The sequence below is a fragment of the Erithacus rubecula genome (genome assembly GCF_903797595.1).
Source record: "Erithacus rubecula genome assembly, chromosome: 15".
In the NCBI taxonomy this organism is placed as follows: Eukaryota; Metazoa; Chordata; class Aves; order Passeriformes; family Muscicapidae; genus Erithacus; species Erithacus rubecula.
The window spans coordinates 3,557,929-3,577,909 of record NC_136667.1 but is presented as its reverse complement, the minus strand read 5'-3'; the positions used below and the strand labels follow the sequence as shown (position 1 = coordinate 3,577,909).

The window sequence follows — 19,981 nt, the reverse complement described above, 5'->3', positions numbered from 1 at the left end:
CTTTGACTACTGAAATAATTGCACAAAACCTGAGCTAAAAATGTTTGTTGCCATAGTTCTAGAAGAAATGAAACTGCTATAGTGGTGCAAACTGAGGAGTAAAGACCAGTAGAGTTTGTATGTAAAGATTTGCAAGGGCAAAGAGAATATTTGCATAATTTTAGATTACTCAGTGTTTCAATTCAGTAACTAAATTATTCCTCTCCTCCTCAAGCCTGCATTTGGCTTGGAGGCTGGAAGTTAATTCAGCTTGACCAGTGAGTAGAGACACATCCTTTAAGATTTTAAAAATGGTGTAGTTCATCTTCTACGTGTTATTTTTATTCACCACCTGGAACAAGAAAATAAGCTCCCAGTCAGTGTCTCAGTTTTGAAAAATGTTCTTTACCTTGCACAGCGTAAAATGGAAATAGCTATTCTGGCATAACTTCATAAACAAAGGTGATATTAACCTATTGGGACTAAATTACTTGTCTCCTGTGTTATTTGTGCAAGTAAATGTGCTTGAATAAGCTTCAGCAAAGCTGTAGGAAAGTAACTGAAAAACAGAGAGATCAGAATGATCAGAAGTAAAAAAAAATGCTTAAGAAAAGAAAGTGGAGGTACCCCCTGCTCCATAATGCCATTGCTCACACCCTGGCTGTGGGATCAATAGTCATTCCTTTATGCCCCAGAGGAAACAGGGCTCTTTTGTTTCTTGAGTGAGCATTCCCTGAGGTTAAAGCTGCAGCCTGCTCATTCCCTGTGCCCTTTGGGCTGCACCTATCCATCACCCCCTGGAAGGTGCCCAGGGCACAGCTCAGCTCAGGAGTTTGCTGTGCAGGTTGGAGCAGTGCATGGCAGCTTGTCCTTGCTCAGGCACAGCCCTTGGGATTGTCCAGACCCTGCTGGAGCTGGGAGGAGCTCACCCAGAATCTCTCCTTTCCACAGCCTGGGTGCCAGGGTACCACAGCATCCTCCTTGCACAGCCAGCACTGCTGCAGGGATTTGGTGACAAAAGCTGCATTCCTGGGCACTGTGTGAAGGTCAGGCTGTGGCTGCTTTGGAGAAATGTGGTTTTCCACTCCCTGAAATGGGAAACACACCAGAAACCCAACAGGTTTTGTTAAGACTGAAGTGTATAAAGAGTTCATAATGTAACAGTAGGTGGAGTCCTCATTTGAAGAGTAGAGGTCCCTGCTCCCCCAAATGTTATTTTATTGGGAATTGGCTATTCCAGGAAAATTACATTTGTGCACTACATTCTACGTATTTTGTAATAATAATTGTAGGTGTGGTAGGTTCTTCTTGAAGCTGGAGATCCCCTAATTCCATCCCCCAATATGTTTCACTGTGAATAAGTTGTGGGTTTTCAAATGATCTTAAAACACGAATATTTTGCTTTAGTTCAACAGCCAGAATTGCAAAGTGGCTATAGATCTCAGAAGAACATTCCAGAAATTTCTGTTCCTGTGATGCTGCTTTCAACCTTTAATCTTCTGAGGTTGTGTTAATTAAATGCCACTTGGAGAGTCTGGGCTCTCTCTTTGCTTAGATTATTGTGCTTCAGGTAAACATAATATTTTTGTGGGTTTTATGAACTGGTCACAGATTTTTCAGCCTTATGTGACCAAAGGCTGTGTGTGATCAGAGCATTGCATTTGTGTTCTGGCAGAGTCCTGGAAGTGGCTGATGTGAAAGCAGCAGCATGTAGGGGATGAATCTACAAATTCACAAACCATTCTTTAACAATCCAGTCTCTACCAGCAGTGCTGATCCTGGCAGTGTGTTGAGGTTTTTTGTGAAATATTGTAGCATGATGAATTTATGGAACTCACTATTCACTTAAAATCCTTGAAATGCACCATTTAAAAAGTGTGCATTGAGACAGCTGGGATGTAACTGCTGTGTGTCATCTGATGCAAAACAAATATTTGTATGGTATTTTCCTGTCACAAGTAGGAAGTAGCTTGAAATCACTCACAAAGATATCCTTATTCTCAGAAGACCTTCCAGCCCAATTAATTTTACAAACTCTGAGAGGTTTGTGCCAGCTCCAGATAAGCTTTCAGACTTTTTGGTACTTAGCTGAAGGGATTTCCAAAAACTTGTGCCATTTCCCTTCTGTCATCACTGCTCATGGACAGGTGCTTGAAGCCCAGAGAAACTGATGTAATGGGAAAGGAATAAATGTGGAGAAAAAAGAAACAAGAGCAAATTCTGATTTCAGATGGCAGCACGTGCACCATGGCAGACTTCTGTGATTATAGAGAACAGAAAGTACATGGTCAGTATGAGGACTGTGAGTTTTTATATATTGGTAACATAATTTTAGGTTCCCAGGAATCCAAGAATATTTTAAAATGGGTAACTAAATCCTCCAGTGAGAAGCAAATGCTGATGGTGATCACCTCTTCTTTCCTGTGACTTCTGAATGTTTAGCACTTTGGAGTTAATATTTTTTTCCTGTAAATTGAATTTATTTTGTTTTATTGCAATATTTAATCTGTGACAGCATTATGAAATCATAAGCAGACAGTTTGAGACTTTGGGTGATTATGAGCATTAATTTAACTTACTGAAATCAGATCCTTATGCATAAATTTGTCACTGTCTTGATGTTTCAAAACACTGCTTAAATACTGTAATTTTGTGTTAAAAAGTTTCAGTGACATGGCTAAAATTGCATCAGATCTGCAGTGAAGAATGTAAAAGTTACCAAGGGGTTGTGATTTTTTCAGTGGTAACTCAGTGGCTGCTGTGCCTGGCATGTGCTTCCATCTCCTGAAAGCTGTACATCCAAAGTGGGATGGTCAGTCAATCAAATACACAGAAGAAGGTAAAGGTCACAATAGTTCAGAATACTAAAAGTATTACACATTACAGCCTTGACAAATCATTCTCATGACATAGATTGTAAAAAAGAGCAGAAAATGTCACAAAATTAATCAATTCTCATGAGACCCATGTAAGAATTATGGAGAAAAAAAGCAATGTAACCCTCTCAGTGCTTTTGTGAAGTTCTGATTTTCCTGTTTCCCTGTGACAGGGGAAGCTGCAGTTTAGTTTTACAGGAGATGCAGGTGCCTTTTTGGATAGGAAGCCAACTGTGAAATACACAGCTGGGTTTGCTGTGCATCAGATCTAGGCACAAATTTGGGATTAAAATTTCTCTGTATTTCTGACTGTGCCCCTTGGATCTAGATGGGAAATCTGACATCTCTTGGGCCATCATCACCTCATATGAATGGAGGATATGGAATATCCCAGGTACTTGATGGAAAATGTTCACATTAAAAATGTTTCCAGTCTTTCAGATGGATGTCAGGGAGGATTAGAGGTTATGAGTGGAGTGAGCAGTTTAAATGATAGAGACAGACATGGGATGAAAGCATCTGGAACTCTCCCCATGTTTAAAGCAGACCCCAGATTTATAAGAATCAGGGCTCTTGCATCTGTCTACATGTGTGTGAAATTAGAGAGAGACAACCTGTTGCTTCTGTGAATTGTTCCACTGAGTGGCAGGGATGTTGTGATGTTTGGGGGTTTTAATCTTGTTTATGCTCATGTGAACTTTTGCATGAAATTGTATTTCAAAGTAAGGTGAGCAAGCACACCATGTTAAACAGAAATTACCAGGATTGCAAAATCAAGCTGTCAGAAACTCAGAAACATTTGTGCAATGCTAATTCTGATCCCTTGAGCATTTGGCAGTGCCTTTAAATGACATTATCAGTGTTGTCCCCAGCATCACTGCCTGGGTGCCATTGACCTGTGTGGGGTGGAGAGAACTGTCTGTGTGTCTGTCCCCATCAGCAGAAGGGGAAGTTACCTGGGCAATATTTAGGGTCTGCACAAAAGCAGGGAATCAAGTCCCTCAAGAAAAAACTGTGACATTTTCAAGATGACTGGAGCTTCTGTGTGAAAGATTGATTAATTTCTCACAATTCCTGACAAATATGAGTAATATTTGTTTGGTTTTTTTCCCCCCCTCAGTAGGATTCTTTTGCCATAGTATAATGTTTTTGACATTTTGAAGTGGTGGTATTTAAAAATGTTAGGCCACTCAAAAATTTTTAAGTATTGTCTGAAATGTGTTGGTAAAAATCATCTTCAGTAGTTTCTCAACTTTCATTAACTGGGTGTGGTTAAGAAATCCAGGAATCCCAGATTGGTTTGGGTTGGAAGAGATCTTAAATGCAATTTCATTCTACCCCTACCATGGGCAGGGACACCTTCCACTAGTCCAGGATGCTCCAAGCCTCATTAAGATAAATCAAGGAGTCTTCATTTTCTCTTTTGCCTTGATCATGCAGCATGATAAATGGAGAATTTCAAATGTTCTCCTCGAAAAACCAGTTCTTGCTGCCATTTGGGGTTTTTCCCTCTTGCAACATAGTAAAGAACATTTTTGAAATCTGGGTGTAATACCAGAACAACTGGCTGCAGGTGTAAGAACAGAGGAAAGAAGCTCCAGTGTTGTGATGCATTTCAGCTGGATTTCAGGACATCCCTCTGACAGGTCCTGGAATCCCAGTGCCCTCCCAGCTCTGGGCTGATGTTCTCACCAAAATCCATCCCCAGCCTGCAGTTTCTCCCTGAGTACCATCCCTGGCTCCAGTTACTCCCCAGTTTCTCCCTGAGTTCCATCCCTGGGTCCCTCAGATGTTTCACACTGAAGGATTATTGTGGCCATTCCCAGGTGGTAGCCAGGATATCTTCACTAGAGCTAAATCTTCTTGCTGGTTCTGTTTGAGTCAGTTCACAAGCATTAAAAACATCTGCAGGAACAAGAATTATGAATTTGGATCCATCTCCAAACTGCTTTAAGACTTTGGGCATTGTACTGTTCTTTTCCAATAATTCATTTTCACTGTCCTTTGTGTAGTTCTGGGTTTTGCCTCCCTATTTATCACTAAGCAGGAATGATTCATTTCAGCCACAGAGAAGCCTCCACTTCCCAGTGTGATTTTTTAAATTAAATAATTAGTAAAATTCTGCAGGCATTCTGGAAATGTAAAGTATATTATATGCATTTACTTATTAATTTTAATTAAAGTGAGCATTCCTTTGCAGTCTTGGAAAGCCTAATTTGTTGGAGGTTTCAGGATTGTTTTCACTGTTGGCAATATGGTCTCTCATACTGACATTTCATAGTACCAGATATTTCATCATTGCTGTTTTAGCACAGCATGCTTGACCCATAGCAGCTTTGAATGCAAATAATAAACAAGCCAATGCACAATGCTTGACTGTTACACTGAAATAATATGGCACAGCTAAACTGGGTTTCATTTTTCCTTTTGAATATTATTAATTGCAATGTGTTGACTGTTAATTTAATTAAATGTTTTGTTTTAATACAAAACCATTTTTCAGTTCACTGACTCACCATTTCATTTAATTAATTGCAAACCTCAGGATTTGATTACTCATAGTTCTCCTTTAGTTAATTTACTTGTTCACAGTTTTGACAGAAAAGCTTTCAAACTAATATGAAGGAGAGGCACAGTCTGACTAATCAGGAAACTGGAAAAAAAATAGCTGTAGCTGGAATATGAGATTAGCAGACACTCAGGGTCACCTGCAAAGCTCAGAGCCCTTGCACTCACCATCAAAATCCAATTTCCAGTGGCTGGGCATTGGTTAAATGTGCAGGGCTCACTTGCACCCAAGCCACCAGTGGAATGTAGTTGAGTTTTGGGTTCTTGTCCAAACACCAGGAGGTTTTTTGCTAAGGAATAAGTTGAGATGCTGCTGGAGGCAGGGGACACTGTCCCCTTGTCCCTGGTGCTCAGGGTGGGTCAGCAGTGCCCTGTGCTGGGGACAGCAAACACCTGGGGCTGTGAAAATGCTGCTTCTGAAATAATTGCTGAGACTTCACCAAGGACTAACCTGCAGGAGTTTTCTGTCAGTTCTGTGGTGGGGGTATGTGAGCAGACAATTGACACTGACCCAGGGGTGCAGACAGGGATGGAGGAGCCTGCCTGGTGCTCAGAGGCTCTGAGGTTCCACAGAGCTGTGGCTGGAGGAGCAGGGATGTGCCCAGCCAGGGATGTGGGGCTCAGTTCCATCACCCAAGCACTGGGGTGTCCCCAGGGCAGTCAGTGCCCTTTGGGCCAGCTGGGAACAGCCCTGGTTTGGATCCAGACTCTCCATTTGAAAACAGGTTCTTAGGCTTGATCTGTGTGCCCAGGATAGAGCTGCATTTTCCTTCAGTGCAGCCTGTCAGGAGTGTGTGGTTTGTGTGTCCATGAAGGGTTGTTCTGGTTATTATTTTGGTTACTTTGGGTGAAATCCCTGTGCTGGGCAGGGGAAGGAGGGAGGGTGCAGTGTCCTGGCTTGGCTGGGCTCACAGCTGGGTCACAGCTTCTTGTTCTGCCCTGCACACACAGTTCTGGGTTGGGGTGGGATCCCTGCACACAGAACACAGCTCCCAAATTCTGTGTCCCTCCCAGAGATCCCAGCAGGGGCTGCTCCCAGTAATGGGGATACTGGAGCAGCACCAGCCCCACCCTGCCCAAAAACCATCCTGGCCATGCCCAGGCTGCCCCTGTGCTCTGGTGCTGGGCAGGATGTCCCTGTTTGACAGCAAACATCCACACTTTATTTCCTGGGTGTTTCCTGACTGATCCCAGCTGGCAGAAGGTAACTGAAGAAAGGAAAATTCAAAGTGTAAATGGACAGGAAAAAACAGAAGCTTTGAAGTATGTAATCCAGCACGTGGGTTTTCCTAGTGATCTCTTTTTTTTTTTTTTTTTTTTTTTAGGGGGAAGTAGAGGGATGGATGTGTATGTTACAGCAGTTCTCAGGACATTTTTCAAAGTGAGGTGCTCTAAGTGGGATTCTACTGCTGATAATGTTTCATCCAAGAAGATGGAAATGATTCTTCAGTTCTTTGTAGATCCTTAGATAAGTCAGTTGAAGATTAGCCCTCTTCTCCACAGCTAGCCCAAGCTGAGTCAGTTATAGAAAGGAGTTTTATTAATAGTTAAATTCAATATTAGCTGCAGTAACACTAAACATGTTAGTACCTAATTGAAGATTATGCCAGTGCTGCCTGTTTTCTGCCTTATTTCAATCAGCTGCACCCCCTTATTGCTGAACCCATTTGCTTTAGCCTCAGTTTTATCTCAGAGATGCTGAGCAACCAGTACCTTGTTTTTAAAGTGCCTCAGACAGGTTCTGTGACTTTTAGTTCAAGGAATTATGTAAGCTGGGGAGTGAGTGAGAGAATAAAGACTCTGCAGGCTGAGTTTGGGGATAATCTCAGCTCTGTCTCAGGCTGGTTCCTGGCTGTGCAGGACCTTGCTGCTTTCTGCACCAGGGCTGAGTTTTACTCTGGAAACTTTTGCTGCTGCAGTGGAGTGACTTTGGCGTGGCAGATGGCACAGCAGTTTTCTGATCCATCACTGTTTCTTGGCTGGTGTCCTCATGGCAGCTGTGTCTGGTTAGGGAGCTCACAAATGCCTGACAATAATTACCTTTAATTTCTGCAGGCAGCATCGTGGTGATCTGGGGACTGTGTTTATTATTTTCTGTTTGTGCTGTGGTACCTTTCTGCCTTCAGTACACTCCTGTACAACTGGGCACTAGGAGGTTTTGGGGGATTTTTCTTCTTATTTTTTTGTTTTATGTTTTTTAATACAGTGCTCTGGATAATTATTTTTCTCTTGTCTTTTCTCTGAACATTTTGCTAAAGATCTGAATTTCCTATTCACCTCCTTATAAATAGTTTCTTTACTGTTTTGCATATTTAATTAAATCTCATGACTTCCAGTATATGTCAAGAACCTGTATAAATACTAACCCTGATGAAAACACTGGAATTTTGGTTTGTCTCTGCATTCCTGGGTACATACAAATGATAAAATGTTAGAAGGGAAAACTCCATGTTCTGACGCTGTGTTTTTATAACCATTAAAATGTTTGTGAATTCTTTGCAAATGGATTAAAAATAAAAGGTGAAAAGATGCCTGGAAATCTTGAAAACAGTCAATTCCTCAGAACTCTAATGATGCTTTTTTTACTTCCTGAAAATAATGCAAATTTCACTCAAAATGCAATCCCACTTCCTTTCCCTAAGGAAAAAAAAAAAAAAAAAGTGAAGAAGTTTGCAGACTACTTCATCTTCTCCAGAAAGTGTGTGGAGAGTTTTATCATTGGAGTTGTATTCTGTGATGGATTAAGTGAGAGTGTGTGAGATAAAAACAGGAGTTTAAACATCAGGATTTTATATCTGCTTGATAAGAAACCTCTAGCATTTGTGAAAGAACTTTAAAGGGTGTTGAAAAAAAAATTGCAGTGTGGTCTTTTGTATGAAGTGAGGGCTGCATTAAATAACCTAAAAGACAAAATTATTGATGGTGATCAGAACATCTTTGCTGAACTTGACCAAATTGCTGTATCCATGTGTGATAAAGGTGTCCTGGATTGCTTCTTTTCTTAAGTCTTCCTGAAATAATGAGAATTTTGTGAAGCCCTTTAGAGGAGAAGCAGAGCTAATCTGAATGTCAAATTTGTAGCAGCTTTTAGAAGAGTGTTGTAATTTATGGTTAGGGTGTGAAAATTATTAGTTCCCTTTAATCAGTATTGAAATCTCTCAGTAAGCAATACTTTCCTGAAGCAGATTATTTAATTCTGGTTTGATGTATGATACCTTAGTGTGTTGCTAAAACAGGCACTACCACTAAAAAAATCATGGGTTTTAATAAATGCAATGATTTTGTGGAACTAGGTAGCAAATAATAAAAGCAAGTGCTACTGAGGGGGAGAATAAACCCCTTTAATCCATAATTGAGTGAATAAACAATTGTACCTGTAGACATATTTTTGGTTTTGTGCCCATATCTCCTGGATTTCCCTGCAAGAATTTCAGATTATTTTAAGTCACATCTTGCCCAGAGTAGAAGTAACTTGGTACTATGTGGAAGAAAATCTGATTTATTTAGTGACCAAGCCAAAATGATAAAACTTAAAAACTTTAGATTTATGGAAAAAAAAAAAAAAAGGGAATCTAAATAATAAAAAACCCACCTCATTATAATTATGGTAACTTGTAGCCTGATGTAACTTCTCTTTTACTACTGGAAATAAATTGGGTTTTAGTAATTTGAAAACCTTCTTCCAATATCTCCCTTAATTCTGTGAATTTCTGCTTTCCTAAAAGTGTTTTTCTACACATCTTCAATGTAATTTTTTCATGTTACAATAATATTAATCCAAACCAACAGATTCCCAAAAGGACAGAGCAATATTTGGATGTATAATAGAACAATGAATGCTGGACGGTTACATGTTAATTGGCTTTGAACTGTTGAAATTAAGGAATACTGTGTCTTACTCTTGTGTGTGGAAATTTTGTTGCAGCTAAATAAGTCAAGCAGAAAGTGATCAAAGTGACAAGGTGATCAAAGTGACGGGAAATTATATTTAAAAGTATAATCAAAAGGGGTTGCATTAAATAAATATTTCTTTATGCTATACATGTTAAAAAGAAAAACATGAAAGATTTATTATTTTTTTTAAATTCTTAGAATGGTGTATTGAAGTAACTTGACTTTAAAACAAAGATGGTGTTCAGGGATAGCATTACTTTATTGGACTAAGAATGGGAGTTGAATTTATGTGATTTTTGTTACTGAAAAGGAATGTTCTGATCAAACTTGCAGTGCCACATTGTAGAATATGACAGTACATATTATTTATTTATATTTTCCCAGGTCTGACAGCAGCTGCCATGGCAGAGGCTATGAAGCTACAGAAAATGAAACTTATGGCCATGAACAGCCTTCATGGAAGTGGGAGTCAGAATGGAACAGAGTCAGAGAATGAAGAGCTCAATTCTAATGCAGGTAAGGGATGCTGTGCCCTGAGCTGCCCTGGGGCTCTCTACACCTGGGTCTCAAATTCTTGGACTCTTTTATTTTATAAGCTTTGCTCTACTTGTGTTAAATCAAAATTAGTGCCCTCACTCCTCCATATTCCTCCAGTTTCCCCCTCACAGCTCCCGTCACTAATTGAAAAATACTGGTGAAGGATCATCTTCAGTAGGGCTGGATACAGACCTTTCAAAGTGCCACCAAACATATCTGGAATAACAAAAAAATATCTGGAATAATAAAAAAAAAGATTTTCCATTGGCAATAGAGTTTCCCAGTCAATGATGGAAAGTTTCCAAAAGCTCAGGTTGTTGGAACTCTGAGCTCCAGAGAAGCTTTTTCTGGAGGGAGGTAAGGCAGGGAATGCTCCATCACCAAATTTATGGCTTTTCTGCATTTTGTCCTTTTCCTGGATGGGTATTTGCAAGGCACAGCTGTGAAGGGGTTGTGATAACCCCTGGCTGTGCTGGAGTCATGGCACAGAACATGTTCTTGTCTGTGTAAACATTAATACAAATTTGAACTAAGCTCCCCAAATCCCAGCTCCCCAGGAACAGGGTTCAAAGGTGGAGTCAGAATGGATCCTTTGTTTATTCTGATGTCCTTCCAGGTGACATTTTTCCTTGGAAGTGTAGAGAACCTGGAACAAGACAGATCCATTTTGTCTGATACCTGTTACAATAAGAGCAATTTCCCTTGGCCTCACTTTTTATACTGCATCCTACACTTTGCCACTTGGGGAACGTATTTAGTTTGTTTCCATTGCCAACTCAAGAGCAGAGGCACAGTGTGATCCCCCTGGCTTCCCTCTCTGCCTTTGGCATTCCTGCAGCTCCAAAGGCAAAGCCTGGCTACTGTGAGCTGCACATGCATCCTACCATCAAAATGGTAATTTATTAGACCAATAAAGCAGCAGCTGGGAGGTCTTAGACTCATTTTCTAAAGGAATAACTTTGAATTCATGGCAAATTATGCACAAAGCAGTCTTTCCAAAAGTGGTATTGCCTTTTGCTAATTTTGTGTACTCATCTGTATTTGAAGAAATCTGGCTTCTAACTCATGCATTAAACCTTTCCCCAGCTTCCTGCTCTGTAGGATGTGTACTTCTCATTCACCTCTCAGACCCTAATCAATTAGTGCACATTGAACTAAAAAAAAAAGACACTGAAAAAGCCTACTTAGTGGTTGTAACTAAAATAGATTGTATATAGTTCAGAATGAATTCTGAAAGTTCAGTGAAGGCTAAAAAGAAGGATTGAAGATAGAATTACTACAGAAGAGTAAGGGAAATGTGGGGTTGGTATGGGGGTTTTAAAAGCTGCTGTACAAAAGTTGAATTGTAATGCTCATGGTTTTGTGTGTTACCTGATAGAGCAAAACTTGTGTACCTCATGTGGAGAGAGAATCTACATTAATGTGATTATTTTAGGTACCTCATGGGACCTCAAGAAGTTTTTTGGGGGCTGTCACACCAGCCTGAGATAGTGCATCAAGAGTGTGCATTTCACAGGGGAGTTCTCCATGGTTTAGCAATTCAGTGAGTTCTACAACCAACTCAATAGCAATTTAAATCTTTGGAAAAATTCCCACTGACTAGCTGAAGTTGCAGTGGGGCCCAGGAATAAGAGTATGGTGACAGTTCCATACAGATCTTTTCTCAGTTCTTTCCCCTTTTCATTGCCTGGAGCAGCAAAATTGCCAAGAGCAAATTTTCTGGCTGCAGTGCCAGTGTTGCTTACAGACAGAGCAATAAGTCCTTACCAGAAAGAACTAATAGTAATCCTGTTAAAAATGACAATTTCTCCTCTTTCCAATACGTGCAATGTGAGCATTGGGATAATTTTTGTAACGTGGATTCCTCCTTTTTTGCTGGGTCACATTACAAAGATTTACATTGAGCAAGATGGAAAATGGAAAACCTCCATGAAAGGAGTTTAAAGGTGGCTGTGCATTTCACCAAATAAATAACTGAAGAATTATCAAACACTCACTGCAGAAAACTCCTTGGTGTGGCATGAAGAGAGTGGGGATTTTGTTTAGAAGTTAATACACAGGTTGTAACTTTGATCTGCTGTGAAGGAAACACCAGGATAATTCTGTGTGCATGAAACCTTCACCAACTGTTTGCTTTGCTCTAGACTTCCAGTTTAAACGACTATTAAAAAGAAAATGGGGATGTGAAATGAGGAAGAAAATTGAATTTTGAATAATTTTTTTTTTTTTTTACCAAGAAGAAGTTGAAAGGAACAGAGCAAAGGAGTCAGAAGCCTCATAAGTGAGAAAAACATTTTATTTGAGGAGAGAGACCTACAGTTTCTTTGATTTGAGGTTGTGTTTAATGGCTTCTGTAATGGCTGCAACATGACTCTGCATCTAGATTCCAGCATGAATAACAACCTGTTCGTGTTTCATTTAGCTCCAAATGAGAAATTCTGTGTTTTATTGTTTTAGGAAATTAGTCTGTGTACTATTGCTCCTGGAACTTTATAATTAATCACTAAAGGTTATGGCTGTGGAGAGTTTGTGGGAAATAGATGTCTGAATGATTATAATTGTAGCTGTCAAATCAGAAATATGGTTTTACAGAGCCGAGGACCTTTTGCTTCCTTTGATTTTTTTTTTTTTTTTTCTTTTTACAGTAACAAAGACTCACAGGGTTGCAGTTTTACTTAAAACAATTAAGTTGGGTTTTACCTCAGTGCTACACATTGACTTCTACAATGCCACTAAATATTTCAGTTCTGGATATGTGCCTTCCTGCTCATCCCACAGTCTGATAGATGAGTGGAATACTCTCTTTTTGCTGTTGTTTATTTCAAATTAAAAATGTAATTGAGCAGTATTAAGTCCTGAAGCTTTATTGCCAGATTTCTTTGCAAGTGTGTCATTATATACAGGCCATTAGTATAATAAAAAAAAGTGTTGAGAATGTCTTGGCATATTCATCTCAATCCCCATCTGTATCTGGTGAAGTATGAAATAATTTTGGGTTTGCTTCTTACTGATGCCTGGCCTGTCACTTCTGCAGTTTCTTCCTCTGTGCATCATTATGATGATGGAAACTTTTAGGAATTTTCTGTCTGAAGCCAGAATTTGTCCTGTCAGTTTAAAATCTGAACTCTTAACTTAATTTAGCACAATCAGTGACTAATTCCTCAGGTATTATATTGTTCTCTGGTGAAATGCAGGTGTGGAATTGAACCTTACAGATGTGTTTAAGGTAGTGGGAGGTAAATGTGCCACTTATTTTCCTCTTCTAATCCAGCTGGTGTGCTTTTGCCATCAGGTCCTACCTCCTTTTCATGATGTTACAATAATCTCAGTAGTGGTGAAGTTTGGTACTAGAATATTCTAAATAACTTACTAAAAACAAATGCTACAAGATTTAATACTGAAAATATAGGGGAAAAATTTCCCCAGATTTGCAGATAATTTTTAATTGAATCGGTGCTTTAGTTCACAGTGCTGTGAAGAATGCTGTTACACATTTGAACATTGATGTCCTCCTTCCACTCTCTCTGCTGAAGAGAAAGAGATTTTTTTTGCACCTTCCTACTCATCATATGAAGTGTTGAAGCAAAACTTCTCTTGAAAATCTCTTTAATCTGCACTGGAGGCTCTCTGGCCCCATGGTCCAGCCAACCTGTGCTGGCTGTTCCTTGGGGCTCAGTGTCCTCCATCTGCTAGGATTGGGGCAGGAAGGTTGAATTTGGAATTTGGAGAACCAGGGAGCTGGGGACAGAGTGGATGTGGAAGGAACCCATCCTTTGGCATCTCAAATTCCCAGTGGCCAGAAGCCTTTTGGGATCTGTTCCTCCTTTCCTGGCTGCTCCAGGTGGATCCTTGCAGGGGACACTTTGCCAGGATTCCTGCTCCACCTGGGGAGTGAGCAGCTGGAGCCACACAGACACACAACAAACCTGTTTGTTGTAGAAATAAATAAATAGAACAAAAGATGAGCTCCTTCATCGTGCAGCACCAAAATCAGGTGAAGCATGCTCTGGAAATCAGCATGTCATTGCTTAGGGGGATTTGGAACTTAGGTGAAACCTGAGCTTTTCTTTTAATGGCATGGCAGCAGGTAATTGTACAAGTGTGAGGTGGGATGGATTGTGACAGGAGCTGTGTGTGCAGAGCCTCAGAGCAGAGAATAAAGCAGGTATTTCCTTCTGGTGGCTTTTGGAGTTAGCATGCATGATTTAAGAAATGTGTTTTGCTTTCCCAGGAGAGATATCAAACAGTACTAAGTGTTTCAGTGGTATTTCCTTAGGAAGTCAAAATGTTATTCTGTATGTAGAGTCTTGTTGCTTAATTTCCAGACAAGGAACTAAGTTAGGTAGAAAAGAAAGGAAAAACACCCAAGCTTTTGGCATATGAAGATCAGAGAAAAAGCTCTCTCATAGAAAAAAAAAAAAAAGTGTTATCTTTTTATCCTTCTTTCCCTTCAATACCTGCCATGCAGTTTTCTCACAAATGCAAACATCCTTCACAATCTGTTTAAAAAACCACAAATACATCACTCGGAGGAATATTTAAGGAACCATCAGGAGGGAAAAAACTCATTGGTTTAATGGAATGCTGTCAAGGAAAATCAGCATCACAAACGACACAGGGGCAGAATTGATACTTTTGCACTGACATGTTAAAAGAAAATCCCATGCATTATTTAGAAAACCCAGAAATCTGTCAGCTGTATGATTGCCGAGTTAGCAGAAGCAGGAGGATGCTGCTCAAGTTGAAAAGAAAGGCGTAGGCACAGATCCACATTGTAACCTTTCATGTTCTCCACCCACCATGAATACCCAGCTATTACACGGTCAGCATTTTTTAGTTTTTCTCTTTTAAAAATCTCAAGTGCTTGAAAAGTCAAAAGAGGTAGGTCTTTTCTTCTAAAAAGCAGGATGGCAAGGCTGTTATTTTATTGTAAGAATGTAAAAATGACAGGACCAGAGAACAGGTTTTTTTAATCCTTGAGTAGCGTGTAGATTTCATGAAGTCATTTTTCCTGTTGTTAAGACAAGTATTTTTGTGTTACTTGAGCAGAGAGTTATGAATTTTCTGAAATAGTTACGAATTTTCTTAAATTGTTCTTTGGCCAGGAGGGATAATGTGCAGCCTTGAAGTAACAGAAAATTTAACATGTTTTGGGTTTTGTGCTGTCTCATCCAAAAGCTAGAGTTGACTCCAGCCTGAGCAGACACAATAAAACATTTTATCCTAAAAATGGAGAGCCCTGTGCTGTTTTTGGTTCCTGTGCTGGTGGTGGTGAGGAGGCACAGGGGGGATGTTTGGCCCCTCTTGTGGGGTCAGGATCTGCTCAGGGGCTTTCACCATCACACCCAAAGGAGATTCAGGAGCGGTGGCACTTGGATTTCAGGATGTGCTTCCATGCTTGGCTGGGAGTTGTGGTTTCATGGAACTCTGTTGAACTCACGTGCAAGTGAAGCTTTATTTAAGTTTTTTCAGTGGAAGTGGAGTGAAGGAACTCAAACATTCTCCTTACATGGGGGCTTTAAGCTTTTCCCCACTGCTGCTTGTCCTGGGGGTGAGCAGAGAATTCCCTGTGGATGTGGCACTGATAATCCTGGATGTGTTGGTTTATTTAAGGTACATCTCAAGAATTAACCTGGAAGTGAAATGCTATTTGTTTGGGTCAGTTCTACCCTTTTTGCCCTGTGCTGTTTTCTCTCCTGTTCCTTCCTAATGGGATTTTTCCCATTTATCCCAATAACCCAGTCTCCATGTGGGAAGCTTGGAAATAAGATGCAGATATCAATTTCTTTGGCACATTGTGGTTTTTTTGGAGAGTGGATATTTTGTGATGTGTTACGCCACCACTGGGCAGGGTTTAATACCTGGAATTTTAGAGGCTTTAGTGAACCTCTGTTTCAGTAATTTTTTGGCAGCAAACTTACTTTAGGGTCCCATTTTAGATCATTCTTAACTAGTTACTTATTGAATAATTTAACTGTATTTTTTGAAGGGCTCATTTAAATTTGAACATAAATACTTTATGGTAAATATAGATATTCACATATAATTGTTGACATATCAGCTAATATTTACATAATTTGACTGACCCAGCTCTGAGAAATATGAACTCTGGCTTTAGTTTTAAAACTAGTAAAGGAAATATAACTCCAGAAGAGTTTTGAAAATTAAATTCTCAGTCCTCTTCTCTGCAACTGAGGCATCTTCTTCTGTGAGAGGAATTCTCTCTCAGGTTTTTGATGCTTATCTTGCACATGATGAAATTGAGTGTGTTTATATAACATCCTGAGCTAATGTAAACTGATTTAAAGATCAAGCAAATTTGGGTTTTATCTTATATTGGCTTCTTTTTAGAAAAGTTGTTATTAACTCTTGAAGCTTGAAGGGTTGTGTGAATGCTTTTTGAGTGGGTAATTCCCAAGGGTATATTTTAAATGGGCTCATGGCAATTAGATATTATATACTGCTAAATGTTTACAAATGGAGAATATATATCCTTGTAAGTTTATATTTTAGCAGTTAAACATCTCACATAATCTGTTTTCTGGTATATTTTGCTTGTTATCTTATTTGAAGTCAACGAATTGTTCCTTTTTTTCCTCAGAATAAAGTACTTTTTTTTAAAATAAAGACAGAATTCCTTACAATGATTTCAAACTTTTGCTGGAACAAATTTGATGTAGAAAATCAAGGTTCATATCTGCTGAAAAGCCCTGCCTAATGCCAGATCAGATACCCCTGAGTGCCCACGGTGTGATCATAAACAACCTCTCCAGATTCTTGCCATATCTCTGCTCAGAACTAAGAGCAGCACAAGATAAAACTAATGACAAAATGCAAATGCTGTGGCTAAACGGAGGAGAATTGAGAGCTTTCACATCTCTGTCACCTTTCAGATCCTTTACAAATTTATAGTCTCAGAGTGCAGAAGTCTAAATCTTCAAAGCTTGAAAAACAGAGGTGCAGCATGAACTAATCTTCATTTTTTCCCCTATCTTCTTACAGCAGCACTAATGGAAATGTATTTTGTTTAATGACTCTGAAATCCTGTTTGTAATTAGATGTGGGAATTGGTCTTACTTTGTAACAGATGATACTGGAATAATAATATGAGAGATGCTACGCTGAGACCACTATCCTCCTAAATCTATATCATTTTTCATTTTATTGACAGGAAATGTGTTCCTGGAACAAAGAGATTGATTTTAAAGAGTGGAAAAATAATGTCTAGCAAAAACTGGAATGAAAACATTTTAGCATTACTTTAAGTGTATCACAAAGAGTATATTAACCCTTCAGATGTATTTTTAATTTTAGTAAACAATCTTATAGTTGTTGTTTTGTCACTGATACAATCTTTGAATGAATGCACCAAAAAGTAGAGAACTTTAATTAATGACGGGGTGCATACAATTAAAATGCATATCATATTTCAGAAGGATTATTCAAAATAATTAATTTTGTCTGTTAAAACACTTTTCCAGTCGTAAATGAAGTAATTAGGAGTGGGCACAGAAGATGGGAGTGAGGGCTGAGCTCACACATTCCCTTCAGAGTGTTACTCTCTTTGCCAGGTCTTGATGTCATAAATCATTTTGGCCTCTCTGGAGCCAAGGCTACAATTTTCCTTGGTTACAATCCTGACTTTTGTGGGTAGTGGCTGAAATCTGTGTCCCCTGCCAGTGTGCTGAAGGGAAGCAGGTGGCTCTGGAGTGTCCCCATCAACACAAGGTCTCGTGTTCATCTGCAGGGCACATCTCCACAGCCCTGTGGAGAGTGACACTGCCACTAACACAGCACATTCAGGACTTGCTGCGTAAAATGTGTGAAGACCAAGGCAGATTGCATGTCCCACACTTTAGAAGGAAAACCATTGCAGTTCAGGTGTTTTAGGAGAGGATTGTCCCTGCCCCTGCACCTCTGCCTGCCTGGGCTCAGAAAGGCAAGGAAGGGGAACTGCATGGTCCAGGTCTGTCCCTGTGCAATGCAGCTTGAATTTTATGGTAAAACATCTTTGGAAAAAGCAAAAGCAGAACCAGGAGCAAGCAGCATCCACTGGTGACCAGCTGAGCTCTGGCAGTGTGGGGTGCCAGGAGGGCTCAGGGATTTTTAGGCTTTCCACAGTGCAAGGATAGGGAAATACCATGTGTCAGATACATCTTATTTTTTTTTCTTCCAAGTCCTTATATGTACTCCTGTGTGTGGGATTCTATTCTATTCTATTCTATTCTATTCTATTCTATTCTATTCTATTCTATTCTATTCTATTCTATCTATTCTATTCTATTCTATTCTATTCTATTCTATTCTATTCTATTCTATTCTATTCTATTCTATTCTATTCTATTCTATTCTATTCTATTCTATTCTATTCTATTCTATTCTATTCTATTCTATTCTATTCCATTCCATTCTATTCCATTCCATTCCATTCCATTCCATTCCATTCCATTCCATTCCATTCCATTCCATTCCATTCCATTCCATTCCATTCCATTCCATTCCATTCCATTCCATTCCATTCCATTCCATTCCATTCCATTCCTTATTTTTCTTTTAGTTTCTGTTAATAATGTTTTCCTTTATACCCTTCAAAGTTTGAGCCTGTTTGCCTTCCCTCCTAACCCTATCTCCCAGCAGGAAATGAGTAAATAATTCTAGTGGGAGCACTGACAATTTGGCCAGCACTAAACCCACCACATCTTGTTTCCACAAAATCTCATCTGCTGATCAGTTTTGCACAAAGTAACACGTTCAAACTCTGCTGGTTTAATTTCCCATTGCAAAGTGTAAGGATTTGAGGAATCCTGTAAAGAATTCCAGTAAAAGCAAGTATTAGTGTCTTTGTTAGCAGTAGTGAGTCCACTTCAGCCTCACATTAATGATATTTTGACAAAAGAAGGTACTTCAATATTTTAATGACATTGTGAAGTCTGGAACCTTCTTGTTAAGGCACATATAAGTTAGGATGAAAACTGGCATATTACCTTTGATGTGGGCCCCATGCTGAGAGTCCCCCAAAGGATGTCATTGATAGTGATACAGCTGCCAGCAGCAGGAGTCTCATGAATTACAATTTTAATCAGATTTTTTTAAAAAAGTCCCCTAACATACATTTAATTTATGTTTGAGGCAAGAATTGTTTGTGGTGTGATTATTTGGAATATTTTCTCCCTTAAAGGAGTAGCATTAATTCCCCCCAAAACTGTGGGGTTTGTCGTTAAGGATTCAGCACTAGATTTGTGTGGCATGCCCTGAGCTGACATTTCTGCAGCTGAGATTCCATAGCAGTTTTCCTTGCAACAGTTGGTGCTGTTGAAATGTCTGGCTGATCTGTGAATTTGATGAGACAGAAGTCACTGTGGTCTCCAGTAATTCTGCCTCTCCTTGCACCCAGAGTACAAGGCATCCCTTAGCAGTGGAGCAGGGGACACACACAGAGCCCTGCTGCTTTTTATAGAACACCTTGGCTCTCCTGGGCACTTGCAATCAAGCTTTATTTTCCTTGAATGAAGTTTTGTTCCACGAGAAAATCAGGATTATGCATTTATTTCTGTGATTTTAAAGTAAGCATCTGACAGTTTTGCATAATAGGTTATGCTTTCTGCTCCATATTCTGTTTAAAAAAAGCTGGAATCCAAAGCTGTGAGTGACATTTTGGTAGAATTTTAGCAAGTACAGTCATTACCAAATTAAAAATAGATACAGGTGGGTAGTCTATGGTTTTAGCTCCTTTTAAAAAAAACCCCAACCCTTGGCTGTATACAAGAGCAGCAGTTTATCAGATCATTATGGTTACAATTAGGAAAGACCAGCAGTGTTGTCTCAGACCAAGAGTAAATTTACCTTTATCCACCAGAGGCTTTAATTTCCATGGCTGTGACATCTTTTCCTTAAATGAAATTCTTATTCTTAATTTGTTAGAAGGTTAATTTGAGCTAATAAGATCACTGAAGAGTATTAAAACCTGGTCCATTCAGTCATGGAGAAGAAAATGCTGTTGGCACCATATAATTGAAGCTACTAATTTGTCCATAATCTAAAGGAAAAACGTGGATTTTTTATACAAGTTTCAAGTGCTTTATCATTTTGGAAATCCAGTATTCTGCTGCCTGGAGTGTATTTATTGT

At 39.4% G+C, this 19,981-nt stretch overlaps 1 protein-coding gene across 4 annotated transcripts in view; it reads left to right on the top strand.

The window, feature by feature from the left end:
* Positions 1-19,981, top strand: part of DACH2 (dachshund family transcription factor 2) — a 233,721-nt gene that overhangs the window by 141,308 nt on the left and 72,432 nt on the right. For all 4 annotated transcript variants that reach the window (XM_079318557.1, XM_079318558.1, XM_079318555.1 and 1 more), the window contains exon 3: positions 9,702-9,833. In XM_079318557.1, coding sequence (XP_079174683.1) covers positions 9,702-9,833 — 132 coding nt within the window. The remainder of the gene's footprint in view (positions 1-9,701; positions 9,834-19,981) is intronic.